The sequence below is a fragment of the Serpula lacrymans genome (assembly GCF_000218685.1).
Source record: "Serpula lacrymans var. lacrymans S7.9 unplaced genomic scaffold SERLAscaffold_10, whole genome shotgun sequence".
Lineage (NCBI taxonomy): Eukaryota > Fungi > Basidiomycota > Agaricomycetes > Boletales > Serpulaceae > Serpula > Serpula lacrymans.
The window spans coordinates 1,624,016-1,643,040 of NW_006763299.1; the positions used below are offsets into that span (position 1 = coordinate 1,624,016).

Sequence of the window (19,025 nt, forward strand, 5' to 3'; positions counted from 1 at the left end):
TCAAAGTTGACAGAACACTATAAATGATATCATATTATTAACAAAAGTAAACAACTCACTGGGTCAGCATGTCTTGTGTTATGAGATAGAATCAGAGTTAACTCAAGTTGTGTTGAGCACTTGAACACATGTATTGAGATATACCATTGTGAGTGCACTGATGTCATGCGATGATGGGCCTGTGTTCGGACATTACCGAACATGTTCACAACTTTTCATATAGATTTATGCACAATTATATTTATATAGATCTATAACTAATTATACAGATTGACTTTTCACTGGGGGTGATCCGCTGGTTCAAAAATTGGCATGCCCCGGCACCTCGGGGTCAAAATGTTCGGCATTGCACCCAAGGAATGAGCAAGCACTTTTCCTGCAGGTGCTTTTGTGGAGGAACCATTCATAAGAAATATAGCCCCTGCATATAGGATGGGGGAGGAAATTTTCTGTATTATCGAGTCCCTATATTATTGAGTCCATGTCACTGTACATTATTGATCACCTACAATGAGCTCGAGTTGAGCTCTTGCTGTCAAAAATAGAGTTTGACCTGCTGAGTTGGAAAGAGCTTTGCGGAGTTACTCCTGAGCTCGGGCTTTGGCGGGAAAGCGTCAACAATTCGTGTTATTGACACCGAATGGGGGGCTCTCACACACCACCAAGGCTTACTATGAAGCAGACCTAGCCTTCATCCATTGGTTGTTAGTTTTGGTGATTCTGCACCTTTGTGCTACCTATATATTTTCATTCCTTTCTCTATCTATTCTTCTATCATTCACTATTGATTGTGTTCTCTATTATTTCGCCTTTGTGGCTGCTTTGTTTACCTTTGTTTACAAAACTTCGGACAGTACTGCAGAGTCCAATGCTTCCTATTCTCTAGTTACTCACATTGGACTCTAGGTACTGTATACCTGTCATATTCTCTAATAATATAGTTACTCACATTGGACTCTAGTTCCAGTCCCTGATTGCTCTCAGCAAGTGGCTAGACACTTCCTTCAAGCTTTGTTCTAAATATTGGTTGCCATCTACCCGTTGCTGAGGTATTCGGTGTTAAGGCTTGCTTACATTATACATCAATGCAAGGATAAACGGCCACATGATTAAGACACGTTGTGTTCAAATCAAACAGACAGACTGTAAACCAAGTAGACAGTACCCGACAACAATATATTTTATTTTCTTCAGCTCGAATGATGTCAGCCCATAAAGGACAAGATCATTCCTCACCCAATTTCATGTTTAGTACACCTGAGGGGACATCTCTTGTGCAACATATCCTTGCACCATTGCTTTCGTTCCAACCTCATGACTACCAGATTGAAGGTGTATGCAAATCCCTAGATGGAGTAGACCTCTTGGCCATTATACCGACAGGGGGAGGCAAAACTGCTTACCTGTTCATGTACATGCTCGTCCTCCAGGCTCTTGCTTCTGATCCCACTCTCAGGACACCATTCCGTATGCGTTGGGGAGGAGTGCATAAAGACAGTATGAAGTACCACAAGAGAGGCTGGTGTGTTTGTAATAGAACTTTTACGTGGCTGAATGTTGCTTTGCCTAGGATTGGCCAAGTCAATGGATCACTGGCTTTCCCCAGCGCAAGGCCATTTTTTGGCTGGAGGGCTTTGGTCTGCTCACGAATAAGATGACGGCCCACAATTTGAACAGAGAAAGTTGTAATTGCTGGACGTGCAGGTTTGATGTCGGAATAGGGAACTGAGGGTGAGTACATGCTTTGTTTCTCTTCCTCTGTTACTGGGCGGCCATCAGGGTGTTCCATCCACATTGCAAGTATGTCAATGGGCAGGTGCCGGTCACGACCTCGTAAAAATCGACTGATGATGGTAGCATGCTGTTTCGTTCGGTGAATTTCATTTCCATCATTGTCTTTTATCCGGAATGCATAGTACATGAATTCTGCGAAAGACCAGTGCATTTCCTTGATGATTGTGTTGAATATTACATCTAACTTTTCTTCTGGTGTTTGTCTAGTGCTATAGGACCTGGTAGATGCTGATGATGAAGGGGGGCGACTGTGAGGCGTCTGTATAGGGGTTTGTGGTGTGTTTAACGGTAGAAATGGCAGCTGTGGAAGTGACATTGAAGTCGACAGTGGACGGGCCTCGGCATTGGGGGTTGATACTAGGCTCTGAAGGATTGCCAGTGTATTGTTCACTCAGAATGAGAGGGTACATGTGTGGCTTGATTGTCATCCATGTCTTATTCAAGTCTACTACAATACAGAGGTAGTATACGCTTGCAAATTTGACTGGAAGGAATTGACGAGCCGTCAGCCACTGCTGACTAATGCTCGCTAGTACTTAAGACCGAGACTTCGTTGATGAATATCTTAGCAACGGTCAAGGTCTCACCAATAATCGCAGACCGTTACAAGATCAGGAACGACTGTCTTCCTGTCAATACGGTCTGCTTATAGGAGACTAAAGCAGACCTTATAAACATAGATATATCGACTATCATATATCTGTATTAGGTCAGCTACTGGAGACTACGTTTGACACACCTTTCTCAAATGACACAACTTGATGTGCTTATCCTAGGAGCTGGGTGGATTGGCGAATTCCTTATCCCCCTACTCCAGACACAGAGGCTTGCATTCGCAGCCACCACAAGAGACGGACGAGCTGTTGCGGGCGCTGATACTATTGCCTGGGGATTCGATCCGATTGACGAGGAGCAGAAGGACATTTCAAACATCCCATTAGCAAAATACGTCGTCGTCGTCTTCCCACTCAAAGGGGTTGGACAGAGCAAACTCCTCGTCGAGTCCTACTCCAAAGCTCATGGTGTCTCTACTAGCAATGTCCACTTCATCCAGCTGGGCAGTACCGGCATCTGGGATCTACCTCGCGACAAGCTCTCAGATCCGGAATGGCCTTGGGTCACACGCTACTCCCCATACAACACATCCAATGAGCGTGCCATTGCTGAAGACGAGCTGCTCACCTACGGCGGGTGTGTCCTCAATCTCTCCGGGCTGTGGGGCGGACAAAGAGACCCGAAGCACTGGGTCAGTCGTGGTACAATCGGTGGATCAAAAGAAGCGGTATCGTTGAAGAAGAGTCTACACCTGATTCACGGGGAGGACGTCGCCCGAGCCATCGTGGCTGTGACAAGCAACTGGGAGGCCGCGACGCGAAATGGAAATGGTCGATGGATGCTTACGGACGGCTTTGTCTACGATTGGTGGTCTCTTTTCGCAGCATGGGCGGACGAGACAGAAAGTTCAGGGGGTGGCGTCGACCGCTCGCCGAGTAAACAGGCACAATGGGTTTACGAACTCATGGTAGAGGAGGAAGTGCGAGCGCTTCCGCGTTCCATGGAGACACTGGGCAGATGTTACGACACGCGGGAATTTTGGAACACCTTCCGGCTAGCACCCTTGAAAGCAGGTCTCTGAGTGTCTTTGCAAGTAATCCTTTCCAAATAGACAATATACAGGAAGATCGTGAAACGTCTCCAATGTCGCTTCAGTGCATAGCGGGGAAGAGTGGAGTCGGAGCAGGTGATTGGATGAATAGCATGCCCGTTAAGCGCAGGAATTTTTTAAGCATATATCAGTGACGATAAGATGCAAAAGCTTGGAGTCTAGCATGATAAGTCCTAATCCTATCCAGCTTTACCCCCACAAGCACTACGAAGCTCAGGCCTAAATTACCAAACAGGTCATACTACCATCACTTGAAGATTTCTCAATGTAACGGGTTGCCTACAGGGGAATCAAAGCAACACATCCCAAGCTAATTTCCCATCCATACCCCAGTATTGACTTGCATTTTGCTAACCTTGAACCAAACACGAGCAGCTCGAGAACGGCCAAGCTGACGTTTGCGCCGCAATGTCTCCAGCTGTCATCTTTGGCTGCGGTCCATTAAAGTTTTAATTAGGTCCTACGAGCTCCAGTGAAGGCTAAAAGCCATTGGAAGCGACAGTTGTATTGCTCCGAGGACAAGGTAGCGACGCTTTTAGCGCGAACGATGGATCCAACACAAAGCAGAGCAAGAACAAGGTAGCCAGACTTGCCGAGGCGAGGTGTATTGACGCAATCTCAGCAACAAGACAAAGTTGAATTAACCCCACCACTCCCATTATATTTCTAGCAAATTTATCAGGGGGTAGCTATCAATGCTACTCTCGGATTTTGGGACTAAGAAAAAGAAAATACGTTTCTCCGATAAGAATATCATGTTGCCTGCCCATTTCTTCGCCTACACTAGCAGCTGGAGCCGCAATCTGAACGGCTGGGACAGCCAATTTCAGTAAGCTGCCAAGTTAGATCTGCAGCGTTGATCGATTAGCTTGCTGCAGTCACTCAGTGAGGAAGAACACAATAACACCTTCGCCGCCCATTCCTCGTCAATTCTCTTTCCAGCTACTGCCCCGACTATTCTCGACCGCGACACCCTCGTCCTTATTTATGATGATATCAAGCTTGACCTGTGATGAGTCAAAGTCAGCCGCTGAAACGGTTTCTTTGCACAATGTGAATCACCTTTGCCGTCGCTAATTCGATTTCTTTGCAGAACTCATCGGTGAAATTGTTCATGTATCCCCGAGCTAATTCTCCACAAGCATTGCATGGAAATGACTGGCTTACAACTCGAAATCCTGTAGCTTCCTCTACAGTATTTCTGGCTGGTTTTGTCATCAAAGCCGCGAATATATTTTCCTTATACTGGATCCACCATTCGGGGGATTCCTTAGTAGTGGTATCGCTGGACTTTGGCTTGCCTTTTTTCACTTTCTTCTTGCCCATAGCATTTTTCGGGGAATGCACTGGGCAGAGTGTCCATTCAGGCGTGTTCAGTAGAGGAAGGTTCTTCAAATCCCGAACAGCAAGAGTACACTGAATGCGGTAATCAAGCAGTTTTAGAAGGTCCATGGCTGAAATCAGGTTCAGCTCTGGTATTTTCGGGGGGATCAGTGGTTGGCGAAGTGTATATGTTGCTGCAAGGCGTGTCTCCTTTTCCAGCTGAGAATGGCGCGCAACGGCAAAGACGCGAAAAGGGTCTTTTTCCAAAACCTTTGCATCACTGAGGGCGAGTCCCACCTTCTTCGTTATCACTTCCACCGAATACTTCTTCGCTGCACATACGACCTCCGCCAAAATCTTAAAGATACCCGGGTCCCCCAGATCAGGATCATCCACTAGAGTGGAAGGGTAGCAAAATCTGAGCAGTATGTCGATTGTGCTGCTATTCTCCGGGAGCGACATAACTGATAGCTTAGCTTTGGCCTCGGGTCTATAGGGTGATTGTGGCGAATTAAAGACTGTGTCAAAATGTGGTGATGCAAGGGACAAGAATAATTTGAAGACACAGAAATCAATGTCATCCGAAGAACGCAGTATTACATCTGCCTTTGGATGATTGAAGGGCGGCGGAGCAAGGGTCATGGTCGGTACTAGCTATAGGCACTGGGGGGGGTATCTAGGGCCAATATGAGCGTTTTTACCGCGCTATATTGTTGCTTATAATGTTTGAACCTTAAGGCAGCAGCGAGGCATCAAACACTATTGGCACCTCATGCGGGATCTAGTTTCATGCCGTTTTATAGGAAAAGGGACTCCCAGCACCTCGAGTAAAAGCAAAACGTGCAATGATAAATAATTCTCGTTCGTGTTTCTTGTAGCTTCTTTTTGTGACTTCAAGCTCTACTAATTATGACCCACCACTTTCCCGAGAAACTGGATATCATACATGGAATCATTCTGCTATATCCTAAGAATTGTCACGCGGTTCTAGATTCTTCAATAAATATTTGTGACTGTCATACCCTCTATGTCAAGTCGAATCTGAAATAGAAATTGGTTAGTCCTTATTGCTTGTATATTCCGTTGGAAAATGTTTACCAACCTCTGCGGTCACCCTCTCGACTGCTTCTGAAAATACTTTCGTAAACTCGGTCATTCTTTCAAAAACATTCTGGCCACAGTGCGAGCATCTATCCCTAGCTTTGCTGACTGCTGCATCTAAACCTCCCAAAACTGTCGCGCCACATGGTTTATCCCGCAAGGAGGCCCAAGTTGTGTCCATATATTCGGCCCACCAATCTGGAGGAGTGTAACTTTGTTGGATCCTGTACTTGCTGCTACGTGAGCAATTGCAACGGTTGTACCCATAAGCATCTTGACCACTTGTTAGCCATGTGCAACCCGTATTCCCATAGTGATTATCAATCCAGGTCAACGACGTTAGTCCCTCCACTGCCGCTGCACATTGTATGTGGTAATCTAGAAGTTGACGAAGATCCATAGCTGTGATCAGATCCAATTCCTTAATCACCGGGGGGATAAGAGAGTAATGCAGCGTGGATTTAGCGGCAATCCTCGTCTCGTTCTCCAATTTGGAGTGGCAAGCAATGGCAAAGGCACGAAATGGCTCCTTCTCCAGAACAGCTGGACTGCCCAAAGCATGTCCTACTTTCTTCTCAATCAACTCCAACGAGTATTTCCTCGCAGCATCCAATACCTTCACCACATCCGTCAGCTCTTCCAAGTTGGGGTCCTCCGCCAAAGTCGACGGGTAACAGAATCTGAGGAATGTATTCAAGGTGCTGCTATCCTCAGTCACCGAAATGACAGCTAAACCATCCTTGACCTCATCTCCACTGCTTTCTGGTGAGGGCTGTGGGAGCTCAAACATCGCTTCAAAGAAAGGCGATGCGAGGGAAAGGAATAGTTTGAAGACACGAAAGTCGACGTTGTCTGAAGAACGTAATATGATATCTGCCTTTGGATGATCAAATGGCGATGGCGCATGAACTGAAGGTGGAACGTCAAATGACGAGGGAGTTTCAGGCGACGGGACGTCTGTCGACATGTCGGTCAAGGAAGGGGTGTAAAGGGAACTGAACAATCACTACGAATATCTCAGGCTGATTATATTACTGAGAACTCGAGGCAGCAGTGAGGCATCCAACCAGTGAGGTAAACAACATATTTAGGCAATCGTAGATGGCCGAATTTGTGAAATCGTATCTCTAAAAGTGTTGTGACATGGACAGGGGTGATTCGGACCTAGACTTAGAAAATCGCCATGATAGGGGTGGGCATGTGCTCACCCGAAAGGTATCACGCCAACATTCAATCTAAATCTTGGGGAATTAGTTCAATGTCAAAAGCCCTTTAGTGATATTGAGGACTCGCTTGAGAAGCAAGATGGGTTGCGTCCAGCTACCCAAGGTGGCGACGACAGGCTGATGATCAAACCTATTATATTTTACATGATATACATGATTAGCGTGTTAAAGCATTGCGACGTTCTGCTCTTTTTGAAGACAATGCACAGAAAAATTGTATACCCCACAAAATTCTACATAGATTTCAAGAAACTAGTCTTGTCAATCAACGGGCATCGTTACTCTTCATCGCTCTGGTCATCTAAGAACGCCGATATACTTTGCCAGGCCGTCTTCTGTTGAAAAAGGTGAGAGTTCTGTCGTAGCTATGGGCATTCACTCACCTTTTTTCTCGGTGGAACTTCTTCGTTAATGGAATCATTATCACTTGCACCTTCAGCTTCCACCGAGGAAGCCAGTGCAGTTGATCCTTGTTTACTTCGATTTTTTTCTGACTGACTGGCATGAGCTTCTCCAAAGGCACGTACATCTTCTGTACGATATACAACACGAGATTTAGTGCTGTCAGATGTAATTATATAATGTAACGGTAGCATTACCTAGTTCTTTCGCCAGTTCTCGTTTTGCTTTGATGGCCTTAGCCTTTTCAAGAGTTGGTCGTCCATTCATCCCTAATTCAGCGATGACGTCCTTGATTTTCTTGATTTGTTGCGAGGGTTTATCAATATTCTGGAATTCCTTGGACCAGACCTTGCGCACACCACACGCATAGACAATTGCCTGGCCAGAAATAGTCAGTTTGTCTTTATAATACTGACAACACCAAAGATAATTGCCTTTAATCGCTTAACAGTTTCTTCGTCTTTCGAAAGTTGAACAGCTCCTTTCTTCTGCTTCTTTTCTTTGGGTTGCTTTTGGCTTTCATCAGGTTCCTATAAACTTGCCATTTTTAGCCTATGGAAATCATTAAAATTTTAACCGTACCTTAATCTTTCTTTTACGTTTCTTGGGGGTTTCGTCAATGATAATAGAACGTTCGGATTCGCTCGCCTAGCTAAGTTTCGATAAAATGCTAATATGAAAACGTACAACGAGAACTGACCTCTCCATCCCCAGTCGTAGTATCCTTTTCCCCAGAGGAAGGTTTCGCTGGAGCCTTCGGGTTTGAACCCACATCCTGTGAATCAGCTCCAGACAGTCGTGCATTAGAAGGCGAAGGGTTGTCATCATTTTCAGAATCAGCTACAGGGGCTATCTTCTTGGGCTGCCGCTTGGGTTTCGCTTTAACCTGAAATGTGATCGGCATATACAAAGGCTATGGCGGAGGCGGAGAAAATACCTTTTTACCGTCCAACTGGTCCGCCTTGACGGGAACTTTCAGGGGTGACTTGGAGACTTTATGCATAGAAGGTTGGGATGATTTAGTTTTTCCCTCGAAATCTTCTTCATCTTCCGAAGAATCAACTATTGACTAATGATATCTTGAATAACAAGAAAACACTCCGAAGTATGGTGAAAAGCTTACCGACGCTTTTGCCAACTTTTTCTTCGCGCCACCTCTAGAAGTACCTTTCTGTTCCTCAGAGACGTGTATTGACTTCTCTTCTGCAACTTTGGACCGCGGTTTTCGTTTCGGTTTTGCCTTTGCGACATGAGTTTTATCCTGTTCGGATGGTCCGGGCTGGTCAACGCTAAGATCCTCTTCTTCAGCTTTGTCTCCTTCCTCGTGTGTCTGCTGATGAGAATTCTAACGTCCATTTAACAGGGGTGACACCAAGAAGGACGCGTCAGTGTTTACCACTTCATCTTGGACAGCCTCTTTGACAACACCCTTAAATGGCTGTTTATCCAATGTTCCCTTCTCTAGCGCGAATTTCGTTTCTAGCTTCTCGCGAACAATTCGCAGAGTGAGAAGGCTAAATGACTCAAGATTGACTTTCACAAAAGTACAAGAGTGTTGCAGTCTACACACCGTAAACTGTCATCCTTTCTAGCCGCCCTCACCATATCCCTCGCGGCATTATCCACTTGTTCGACATCTGGAGTTGCCATGTTTCTTGTTAGTCTGAGATGAACGTGAGAGCTTATTCAACTTTCGGTTTAGCACTCATACCGTGGTTCAATACCAGTGTAAATGAAGCAGAGTCTTGCAAGACGGTCGCGTCGAGTGAACTCGAACAGAAGTATTCATTCATTAGTGCACACGCGTGACATGAATGTGACATCATAATTATCATGTCACGGTAGTATACGATCGTTGACCAAATCCACAGACAAGTGCTAGTGTAATAAGAAGAGATAGATAATACAATGTGGGGACATGCAACGATAGGAGATGCTCAAGGTCTACATTCGAATAGCACCTACAAGAACGCGCAAAAATCATAGCTTCGCTTTTGCATTAACTAGCGATGCTCCGTGCAAGAGAATCTTCGATGCATCTGCTACCATCTCGTCAACAATTTGTTGAGCAGGAAGCACGTCATTGATCAGGGCAGCTACTCGTCCTATCAAAAATGTTCTAGCTTGCAACGACTTCTCGGGATGCTTCTCCATTTCGTGGTTGTTTGGAATGATGCCTTGCGACGTGAGTTCCTTGATTTCCGCTTGTCTGTTGTTGTTCCTATGAAAGAAACATTAGCGAATAGTCGTTGGATACTCTTTCTAAGAATGAATTTACCAATCTTCAACATAGGGAGTTCTCCTGACTCGCAGTGGCCTGCCAGTGTATATAACAGTAGTAATAGCGTCTTCATAACCAGCACTTGTTAGTGCATCCTTGTGAGCTTTGGGAGCGCCAGCTTCGACCGAGGCTACAAATCGCGTTCCAACCCACACTCCTTGCGCGCCCCATGCCAAGTTTGCGGCTAGTCCACGACCGTCATAAACCGCACCAGCACCGACGACATACACAGGTTTGCCAGTCAAAGGAGACTTGTGACCTTTGACGGCATCCACACATGCAGGTATAAGAACAGAAGCAGGTGTGTCACCCGTGTGTCCTCCGCCTTCTCCTGCTTGAGCGCAAATGAGGTCAACGCCAGCATCCAGAGCTTTGGGGACGTGTTTAGGGTGTCCAACCATCTGCACACTCGTGTGAGACAACTGCGCAGCCACTTAACGAAAGAAACGTACATTCATGATAGGGATACCAGCTTTGTGCAGCTTATCTACTACAAACTGTGGGGGTACTCCAACTGCACAGACGAAAAGAGAGGCTTTCTCTTCGATGATAATGTCGATTAGGTCGCCTAATTTCCCATTCTGGTAGTCATACTATCGCAACCAGATAAGTAATTCAACGGCGTGAAGACACTTCGAAAGACGCCTACATTCGTCTTCCTGGCAGAACCGCCAACTGCAGGGATCAAAAGGTCGACTCCAAATGGTGCATTTGGGTCTTTCAAGTCTTTCTTAATGGCTTGAATCTTGAATATTGTGAGTAAAGGCAAACAAGATAAAGATGACGACGACGACGGACCTGCTGCCTGAGGACTTTTGGTGTATATCCGTGCCCACCAATAACACCGAGACCTCCAGCATTCGTAACAGCAGCTGCCAGTTCTGGGCCAGCGGCCACATTCATACCTGTGCCTCGTCAGCACGGGAAAACGAGTGTCAAAATAACCACGTACCCGCCAAAATAATGGGGTGTTTGATACCAAACAATTCAGTAACAGGTGTGGTGATGAGAGACATTATGGGTACAACGGTACAACTGTGGTGAGTGGGAGCAGAGGTGCGATGAACAAGGAACAGAGTCAAACTTATTGTGAAGTGAGAATCACATACCCGGCTTCTTCTATAACCGGAGCCGGCTTCGTCCCCGAAGGTATGCCCGAACGCCGCAAAAGCCAAAAGGTCATGGCGGCCACTCAGAAATTACCATTATGATGAAAGTTCATGATGCTGGGCGTAGATGGTAGCGGTAACATAAATACATTTGCTTATTATCAGGAGCGACACGGGTATACGACAGAACTGCTAGCAGGGCAAATGAAAGGTGCGAAAATAAATGTGCAAGTTAAATGAGCGATAGAAAGGTTTTTGTAGTCATCGACTTAGATATGAATACTGTCCTTAGAACCTATGATTTCATGGATCCAAATTCAAATGGCAAGTGCGTGATTATGAATGAAAGCGATGCGTGTCCCCTATGTCCCATCGACTGATGGTGGTGGAGCAGACTGATCAGCGGTCTGCATGAGCCTTCGGAGGCGTGCCAGTTCACCCGACAAGTGACTACAATGTTCACGAGAACATCAGCAATGAACTAGTCAGGCAAATAGAATAGAACATACTCCGCAGTCCGATTTGATTTTTCACTTTTTTGTGAAAAGCTCTCCACTTGTTGCTTGAGCTGACCAATTTCCTGACGAAAACTGTCCTCGATCTGTTTCCTTACTGTGTCATCCTCGGAGCGAAGGCTTTTAATAGTTTCTCGGTCAGTCTCCGCGGCTTTCACTTCCTCCAGCAATAGTTTGTATTTTTTGCCAACGCTTTCCATCTCCTTCCTTGATTTCTCCTCTCTTTTCCGCATCTCTTCCCGTAGTCGACCTGTATCTGTTTTCCAGCTTTCTGTCATAGATTTCAAGCTATCTCGGAGTGTGATATACTCTCGTTCACATTTCTGAGATAAAGCACTAGATTCTGCAAGAGCTGTTTCCATCTCTCGTAAAGATTTTTTCGAGGTAGCCGTTTCTGATTTGAGCTGAGATTTGAGGGTAGCAGCCTCTGCTTCAGCTTTACGGGCCCGTTCGAGTAACTAACATATTGGTTGATAAACTCGATGCAACAATATGACGGATGGGGATAATCACCTCTTGAAGAAGCCGCTCTTTTCGAGCAACGACATTATTTAGCCCTTCATTCTCAAGTCTCAGGCGCTCTCGACTTTCCTTTAAATCTTCTGTTTGTCTAGTCAACTGAGCGACTGTTCTTTGAGACACCCTTAGTTGCCCTTTGGTGTTCTCAAGAGCATGTTTCGCATTGCTAACACCTGTCTGTAGGTCAGCCAGAACTCTTGTAGTGCCCCCAGGTGTCAAAGAAATACGTCGGTTTGGCGAAGCAGGAGGTTGAAGAGATGGTGTCGAAGGACTCAGTGTTGAAGAAGAAGAATTGGCTGCGTTGGCATCTATCGGAGGAACTGAAGGTGACCGGCGGCGAGGAGTTGAACCTTCATCGGCCAATGCCCGAGCATTGCCTATAGTAATTCGACCACAGTGAATGAGAAAAGAAAATTTCAAAATAAGATAGTATGATGTTCGACTGACCGACTGAAGCCTTAGGTATGCCTACATCATTGACTGCATGAGCTAGACGTTTTGTGGGTAGCGAGATTTGCAGAGTCAAAAACGGCAAACGTACGACTAAGAGTCCGCGTTGGGCTCGATATTCGCTTATAAGCAGTTGGCGTTGATGAACTAGGACCAAAATCCATTGGAATTCCTTCGCGAATGCCGTCTTGCTTCATTGATGCTATCCCATTACCATCTCGTCTCGGGAGCGGTAAACTTGATTCCGGGCCCGCAAGTCCGTGGAGAACGTCAAAGCTTGACCGCCTCTTTACTTTTGGAGAAGAGTCATAGCTTGGAGGACGGGAAGAGCAATAGCTTGGAGGAGAGCTTATGTCCAAAACCTCTACAGGTGAATGAGGGGGAGAAGACATAAAACCAGGAGGAAGTGGTCGAGGTCCGCGCAAGATAACGTTTTCTAGGGTATGTAACTGGGCTTGCTTCTGTCTAATAGAATGTTTCAACGAGGATACCTGGTTTCGAACGGCCACTAACACAAAAAGGCGGCCTTTAGAGGCAATAACAAGGGATATAACGAGATAAGCACACCTGAATCATCTATGGGGACGGAAGGACTGATCGCCCGCGCAGACTGAACCGAAGTGCGCGACGATGGTCTTGATAATGGGCGAGAAGACAAAAAAGGTGAACCCAAAGAGATGCTATTTGGCATTCAAGAACGCTGTTTGGGTTATTTGAGATGATATTGCACTGAGTTAGCTGGGTATTGTTCCGAAAGATGGTGTATAATTGTTAATCCAGTATCCGTATTGGCCTTGTACTGGTCCAATTGGTGTGGCCACCACGCGTCCGAGACTAAGACTACTGAAGGCACGGTGTCAGTTCAGTGTCCGTCACTGACACTGCCGCACACATGCTGTCCAGTTGCCACAGCTTGGGGGTCCTTATTTGGCTTTGTTTCACCAACGCGGTCACGTGTATCAATATACGTTCTTTTCCAAGTGCAACGCGACTCAACGAAAACATTCACCCGACACTAATTGCACTTAATGGCTGAGTGTGGTATCTGTTTAGACCAGCTGAAATCACCCGTTTCTATACCGTGTGGTAAGCCCTTTGTGATCTTCTCAAAGTCGTGCGTTTTATGTGCGTGTGGCAGGCCATGTACACTGTGAAAGCTGCCTGATAGCACACGTCAATGCCAGCCCAGATGCGATGAAGGCCGCTTGTCCCACCTGCCGGTCAAAATTCTATGTTGGTCAGTTTGCTCCGTCTTGTTTGCTTTACCATCTAATGCGAACTTATCCCTCAACCAGTCTCTCAAAATCTTGCTCTCGTGCCACCAAAATATCATGATTTCCTACTTCCCAGTGTTCGAAAACTGTTTATTGATATCCCATCGCAATCCCGTCTGAAAAAAGATGTCGCCATACTCAACGGGCGTGTCAAGTCGTTGCAAAAGGACAAAGATTTGCTAATGGAAAAATGCGAGGCATACATGGCTTCTGCAGACAAGCACGCACAAGGTGAAAAAGAAGCCAGAATGAGAGCCGGGGAGGCTCAGAGACAGCTCGAAGAACTACAGAAGAAGTATACGCTCATGAAAAAGAAATATCGAACTGAACCACGGTAAGTACGGTTGTATGGATCCCTAGAGTCGCACATCTGAATGGTTGCCTAGGGATGATTGTGTAAATGCGAGTAACGCGAGCACCTCTATGATGTCCGTCGCTTCTACTAGTCGTCAGAAACCCGAGTCAGCGGAAGCACCTTCGCAACGTCTTCCTGCCCGAAACTTCCTTGAACCCCTTAAATCCTCAACGTCTTCTCGACCCAAGCGCCCACTTCCTAAATCTAGGCTTTGGCTTCCTTCCCACTTGGCAGACAATAATATGCTTGACCCTCCTCCCATATTCAGGAAAAAATTGCGCACCATCAGACGCACGGACGTTCATATGAGTGGCAGCGATACCGAACATTCATAGCAATCAAATCAAGGACAGGTACTGGATTCCATCGCTTACTCGTTTTCCTACATGGCGTTCCTTATCTTTATGTCACTGACCAGTCTGAGCTGTACCAACAGTTAACCTTGCACTCTTTCAAACACCATTACATTATATTCTCATCGGATACTGGTAACTTGTGATTAGCCAGTATTTTATCTCACAAGCTTTCAAATCGCAATACAGTTTAATGATGACTAGCACGGTTCATATTTTGATATCAATCATGTATTTGTAGGCTGGGCATATAGTCGTCACGAAAGGCGGTCCAAGAACGGTCCAAGCTTTGTCCAAGTACGGGTCAGAATATCGGGACTAATTTCATCCTGAGAATACGACGCTTGACACTGAGAACTTGGCTGCAAATCAATATTCAATAGAAGCTTGTCCTCGAGGTCTCGTTGTGTATTACATATTCGTTCACAGCAGTGATCTGGGAATGTTCCGGGTGGGAAAATAGCATGCTATGACATTTATCCGATAATCTTATCAGAACATTGCTGTTTCCCATACCCCATTGCTCGACAGATCATACTCCACAAAACCGTCAATCAGTCAATCAGGAACACCGAGAAGGGAGCTTCACGGCGAGAGAAACCACACGGTGTGAATTATTACTGTGTTCTTTGTTATTTCGCTCGAAGCCAGAGACGACGTCTACAGTACTTAGCCGCGATGCGTCCGTAAAGTGGCCTGATTATTCCGGTTGCCTTGGAAAGAGTTGACTGACCCACCCTTGATATTGTATTAGGTCTTTGAGAGTTAAAGAAGATTTACGAGGCATAGATGGGAAACCTGATCTGCTTAAGAAGAAAAATGATCAAAATAGGCTTCATGGTTTTAGAAGCACCCGAGGTCGCTACCACGCTAGGCACACGCTGTAACAAGCGCACGCCATTCCAAGGATTTAGGGGGACCGCAAGGGAGTAGTCCTCGGGTACATCAAAAATTGAATGGTATTTTCCCGTCGGACGCGTTCCAATACAATGGAACAGGTCCCGAGGTTCGAAATCTTCGATGCTGTTGAATGTTTGATGGATGCCTCGTCGAGATACATATATCTCAGAATAACCTGACAATAAAGAACTCATCCCACCTAAGGTCCTCGAGAGAAAAACACTTCCCATCATGCACACCGCACGAGCACCATTCAACACCGCCAAAGCAGACATAGTCATCCGCTCATCTGACAACGTGTATTTTCGTGTATTTAGATGTCTGCTCGCTCTTGCCTCGCCATTCTTTGACGCCATGTTTGATCTTCCGCGACCTCTCACAGAAATACCCGACTACGAGACCTATGACGGTCTAGAAGTGATACCAATGACAGAGGGAAGTCGGACAATTGACATGATGTTGAGATTCTGTTATCCAGTGCCTTCCGTTGGAAGCCCAAGACTGGATAATTTGACGGATATAGAGAATTTGTTGGAGGCAGCCATAAAGTATTCGATGGATGGGATCGAGAAGAAAGCCAGCGAAGCGCTCATTTCTCGTCATCTTCTGGAGAAGGAGCCCCTTCGAGTGTTCGCAATCGCCTATCGGTATCGTCTCGAACGAGAAGCCAGGATTGCTGCAAGGTATACGTTGCACAAATCACCATTTCCACTAGACAGCCCCGAGCTACGATACATTCCACCGCAAGACCGGCTTAAGCTCGCGGAGTATCGTAAAAAATCTAGCGCAGCTATTCGGTACTTAACGACGAGTTTAGAATGGATAAAGCGCTCGGAGACTCACCAGTTCTACGAATGGTGGACGAGCTGTTGCCAGTGTCGTAGCAAATGCGACGTCAGATACCTACTACACAGCACATATGCGCGGGAGTGGTGGGCAGAGTACATGGAGGAGAGTACAACGGCATTACAAGAGAGGCCATGTGGTCAAGTGGTATCTGAACCATTGACGAAAGCCTTGGAACGTGCCAATGAGTGCCCTGCGTGCAGGCGGAGAGCTTATACACAGATGATGGAATTTACGACGAGATTTGCAGACGAGATCGAGAAAACAATAACCGAAGTGAGTGGATGTTTCCATCCATCTTGAAAAGTAACATGTCGGTTGAATATTCGCGGCTTTTCTGACAGGTTGTATTGGATATCAAGATCTAAGTAATCCAGTACGGTCAAAGAAGAAATGAATGCATTTTCATGCTGTGGGTGGGAGATCACGATGCCAGGCTGTCAGCGATAGTAGCAGAGCGAAGAGATATATCACTCGCAATCACGTTGGGTATTTTAGTGGCGATAGCGCAAGGGCATAAACTTGTACAGTAAAGGTTGGATTTATAGATCCTGATCAATGCGGTTAGGAGGTATGTTATCAGCTTTAGCCGGAAGTTGCCATGGGAGAGACAGCCCGAGCGAAACGGATGAGGAAGTTCCAAATTAGGAAGCCTTGATACGATTCGACACTTTGTAAGTTGCCGTGGCACCGGATGGTCAGCCTCATACCCGCCCAGGTAACTGCTTATCAGCAAGCCAACCAAAGCAAAGTGAACGAAAGTCGACAGCCCACCAAAGTCACTGTATAACTCAGAATATGTCAGACTCCGAATGCACGATGCTCGAAGCAGACGTTGAAGACAAAGCTATGGACGCCGCAGCCCCTTTCGACAGACCAGACGCAGACATGATACTACGCACCTGTGACAACGTCGACTTCCGTTATTACAAATTCTTGCTATCCCTTGCCTCACCCTTCTTCATGAATATGTTTGCACTTCCTCAACCCACTGAGTTAGCAAGTGACCAGACAAAGTACGGTCTCCCTATCATCCCTGTCTCGGAATCAAGCAGAGTAATGGAGAAGCTCTTGATGTTTTGCTCACCAGTGTACGACACTGATGTTCCTGCGCTGGACAATTTGGACATTGTCATGGCTGTGCTGGATGCGGCGGACAAATATGATATGAAGAGAGTAGGGAAATTTGTTGTAAAGATGATTATTTCCCCCCACTTTCTGGAGCCAGAACCCATGCGGGTATTCGCAATCACATGTCGATACAGGTCGGAGGTCGAGACCAGAGTGGCTGCAAGATATATGCTGCGTTATGCTATCTCGGAGCCGTCTTATGTGGCAGAGCTCGACTGTATTTCTGGGGGAGACTACCACAGACTAGTCAAATACCACGCAAAGTGCGGCCAAGCCGTACCACAGCTCATCAATCTCTGGTCCAAATACCCTCTACCGCAACTCGATTGCAAAGCTTGTAGGAAAAAGGGAATCTCGCGGTTGCCTTTGAAGGAATACCAGGACAGCGTTATCGAGGCTCTACGCGCTCGACCATGCGCTGAAACTTTGTTGAACCAAGATTGGATCGATGCGATGGTCAAAAAAGCCGGGAGCTGCACAAATTGTCGGGATAGGGCTTATCGAAACATGGCGGACTTCGTCAAGGAATTTGCCGAGCCAGTTGACAATATCATATCGCAGGCAAGCGTTTTTTTTTTGGTTTAACTCACAGCTTCATGTGTTGATGTAACTGGCACAGATTGAACTAGAAGTAAAGTTCTAGGAGGGAAACAATGTGGCTGGCACAATCCGTTGATAACTTAAAGTTGAATTCGACGGACTCGGACTCGAGGGACTTGTACTATAGTCAGGTATTTATATCATACCACAGGCCATGGACGCATAGGTTTTTGTATGTTGTTTTGAGGAGCATTGCTATATCTATAGTCTTCATATCACGATAGGGGATATATCAGTACTGATGAGCGGAAGTTGGAGGTTATGTTCGTTGAAACCTTGCATTGTATTTGTATCTTCGATGAGTTGTTATTATATTATCGGCGTATATGCGCAATACCGTGAATTTGTAGTGCACTTTAGCTTTAGTAACAATCCAGAACGATTTGAGATACTTGGGTTGTATTTGTATAAGCAAGGATAAAGGAGTCATGTCAAAAAAAATAATACAGTTTAGCGGGCACTCGGCGACTTACATTTCTCTCTCCACCTGTTGGTTGCTTCACAATGGGAGTTTGCGCATATGCCTGATGCGACACATCCATTTGATGGTCCTAGAGCGGATGTAATCCTTCGCTCGGTGGATGACCTCGACGTCAGATTTCACAAATTTTGATTACCGCTGGCATCCCCCGTATTCGAGATCATGTTGACGCTACCTCAATCCTGTGAACCAAAACCATCAGATTGTGATGACACTAAGGATGGTCCACCCATAATTAATTGACGAAGAGGAGTGTAGACCTGGCAGGTTTTCTAGACATGTGTCATCCTGCAGAAGGAGAGAACACCTTCGAAAATTGGAAGGTGATATTCGGCGTTGCAGAGGAGTACGAGCATAGAAAGACACCTATGCGGGAATCTGAAGTCATTCGTCGAAGCGGAGCCTTTCAGGATCTATGCTCTCGTAAAGCAGTACAAGCTGAGGGTGATTGCTCAAAGGCTGGAATACGCTTCAAGAACCAGTCAAATGGTTGGTACCTGGAACCAGAAAACATGACGGGAGGCGATCGCCAGCGACTGCAAGACTATCATCGCAGGTACGAGGACCTTGCTGGTAGCCTTTAGAAGACGAGAACTGCAGACTCGGAGCCCAGTGTGAGTGGTGAAGTTCAAACATTCATTAGCAGAGAAGATCGACATTGGGATTCCGGAGGTAGGGCATGCACATCATCATGACCAA

At 46.1% G+C, this 19,025-nt stretch overlaps 11 protein-coding genes across 11 annotated transcripts; 5 read left to right on the forward strand and 6 right to left on the reverse strand.

The window, feature by feature from the left end:
- Nucleotides 1-1,770: 1,770 nt before the first annotated feature.
- On the reverse strand, nt 1,771-2,221 carry SERLADRAFT_473577 (uncharacterized protein; the record flags this gene model as incomplete). Its single annotated transcript, XM_007321053.1, has 1 exon — nt 1,771-2,221. A coding segment is annotated over one exon (339 nt), but the record flags the coding sequence as incomplete, so codon positions are not given.
- Nucleotides 2,222-2,438: 217 nt separating this feature from the next.
- SERLADRAFT_416991 (uncharacterized protein) lies at nt 2,439-3,569 on the forward strand (the record flags this gene model as incomplete). The annotated part of the gene is made up of 1 exon (XM_007321054.1): nt 2,439-3,569. The coding sequence occupies one exon, from the start codon at nt 2,543-2,545 to the stop codon at nt 3,428-3,430; it is 888 nt and encodes a 295-aa protein (XP_007321116.1).
- An 817-nt stretch (nt 3,570-4,386) lies between these two features.
- On the reverse strand, nt 4,387-5,911 carry SERLADRAFT_416992 (uncharacterized protein; the record flags this gene model as incomplete). The annotated part of the gene is made up of 3 exons (XM_007321055.1): nt 4,387-4,467; nt 4,523-5,824; nt 5,886-5,911. 2 exons carry the CDS (start codon nt 5,423-5,425, stop codon nt 4,387-4,389), a joined length of 984 nt encoding a protein of 327 aa, XP_007321117.1.
- A 36-nt stretch (nt 5,912-5,947) lies between these two features.
- On the reverse strand, nt 5,948-6,939 carry SERLADRAFT_396012 (uncharacterized protein; the record flags this gene model as incomplete). Its single annotated transcript, XM_007321056.1, has 2 exons — nt 5,948-6,222; nt 6,287-6,939. The coding sequence occupies 2 exons, from the start codon at nt 6,849-6,851 to the stop codon at nt 6,215-6,217; spliced, it is 573 nt and encodes a 190-aa protein (XP_007321118.1).
- Nucleotides 6,940-7,228: 289 nt separating this feature from the next.
- Nucleotides 7,229-9,277, reverse strand: SERLADRAFT_473590 (uncharacterized protein; the record flags this gene model as incomplete). The annotated part of the gene is made up of 11 exons (XM_007321057.1): nt 7,229-7,445; nt 7,494-7,642; nt 7,710-7,890; nt 7,947-8,042; nt 8,095-8,160; nt 8,213-8,398; nt 8,450-8,581; nt 8,636-8,857; nt 8,909-9,026; nt 9,083-9,175; nt 9,224-9,277. The coding sequence occupies 10 exons, from the start codon at nt 9,160-9,162 to the stop codon at nt 7,389-7,391; spliced, it is 1,287 nt and encodes a 428-aa protein (XP_007321119.1).
- SERLADRAFT_473597 (uncharacterized protein) lies at nt 9,261-10,873 on the reverse strand (the record flags this gene model as incomplete). The annotated part of the gene is made up of 6 exons (XM_007321058.1): nt 9,261-9,733; nt 9,791-10,194; nt 10,246-10,386; nt 10,443-10,538; nt 10,592-10,698; nt 10,746-10,873. The coding sequence occupies 6 exons, from the start codon at nt 10,807-10,809 to the stop codon at nt 9,493-9,495; spliced, it is 1,053 nt and encodes a 350-aa protein (XP_007321120.1).
- Nucleotides 10,874-11,028: 155 nt separating this feature from the next.
- On the reverse strand, nt 11,029-13,269 carry SERLADRAFT_473602 (uncharacterized protein; the record flags this gene model as incomplete). The annotated part of the gene is made up of 6 exons (XM_007321059.1): nt 11,029-11,352; nt 11,412-11,875; nt 11,931-12,313; nt 12,384-12,404; nt 12,478-12,894; nt 12,954-13,269. 6 exons carry the CDS (start codon nt 13,075-13,077, stop codon nt 11,265-11,267), a joined length of 1,497 nt encoding a protein of 498 aa, XP_007321121.1.
- Nucleotides 13,270-13,414: 145 nt separating this feature from the next.
- On the forward strand, nt 13,415-14,350 carry SERLADRAFT_410039 (uncharacterized protein; the record flags this gene model as incomplete). Its single annotated transcript, XM_007321060.1, has 4 exons — nt 13,415-13,472; nt 13,525-13,623; nt 13,682-13,994; nt 14,047-14,350. 4 exons carry the CDS (start codon nt 13,415-13,417, stop codon nt 14,348-14,350), a joined length of 774 nt encoding a protein of 257 aa, XP_007321122.1.
- A 1,149-nt stretch (nt 14,351-15,499) lies between these two features.
- On the forward strand, nt 15,500-16,417 carry SERLADRAFT_440602 (uncharacterized protein; the record flags this gene model as incomplete). Its single annotated transcript, XM_007321061.1, has 1 exon — nt 15,500-16,417. The coding sequence occupies one exon, from the start codon at nt 15,500-15,502 to the stop codon at nt 16,415-16,417; it is 918 nt and encodes a 305-aa protein (XP_007321123.1).
- Nucleotides 16,418-16,806: 389 nt separating this feature from the next.
- Nucleotides 16,807-18,230, forward strand: SERLADRAFT_473609 (uncharacterized protein; the record flags this gene model as incomplete). Its single annotated transcript, XM_007321062.1, has 2 exons — nt 16,807-17,806; nt 17,865-18,230. The coding sequence occupies 2 exons, from the start codon at nt 16,913-16,915 to the stop codon at nt 17,886-17,888; spliced, it is 918 nt and encodes a 305-aa protein (XP_007321124.1).
- Nucleotides 18,231-18,604: 374 nt separating this feature from the next.
- Nucleotides 18,605-18,910, forward strand: SERLADRAFT_440604 (uncharacterized protein; the record flags this gene model as incomplete). Its single annotated transcript, XM_007321063.1, has 1 exon — nt 18,605-18,910. One exon carries the CDS (start codon nt 18,605-18,607, stop codon nt 18,908-18,910), a length of 306 nt encoding a protein of 101 aa, XP_007321125.1.
- Nucleotides 18,911-19,025: the final 115 nt, after the last annotated feature.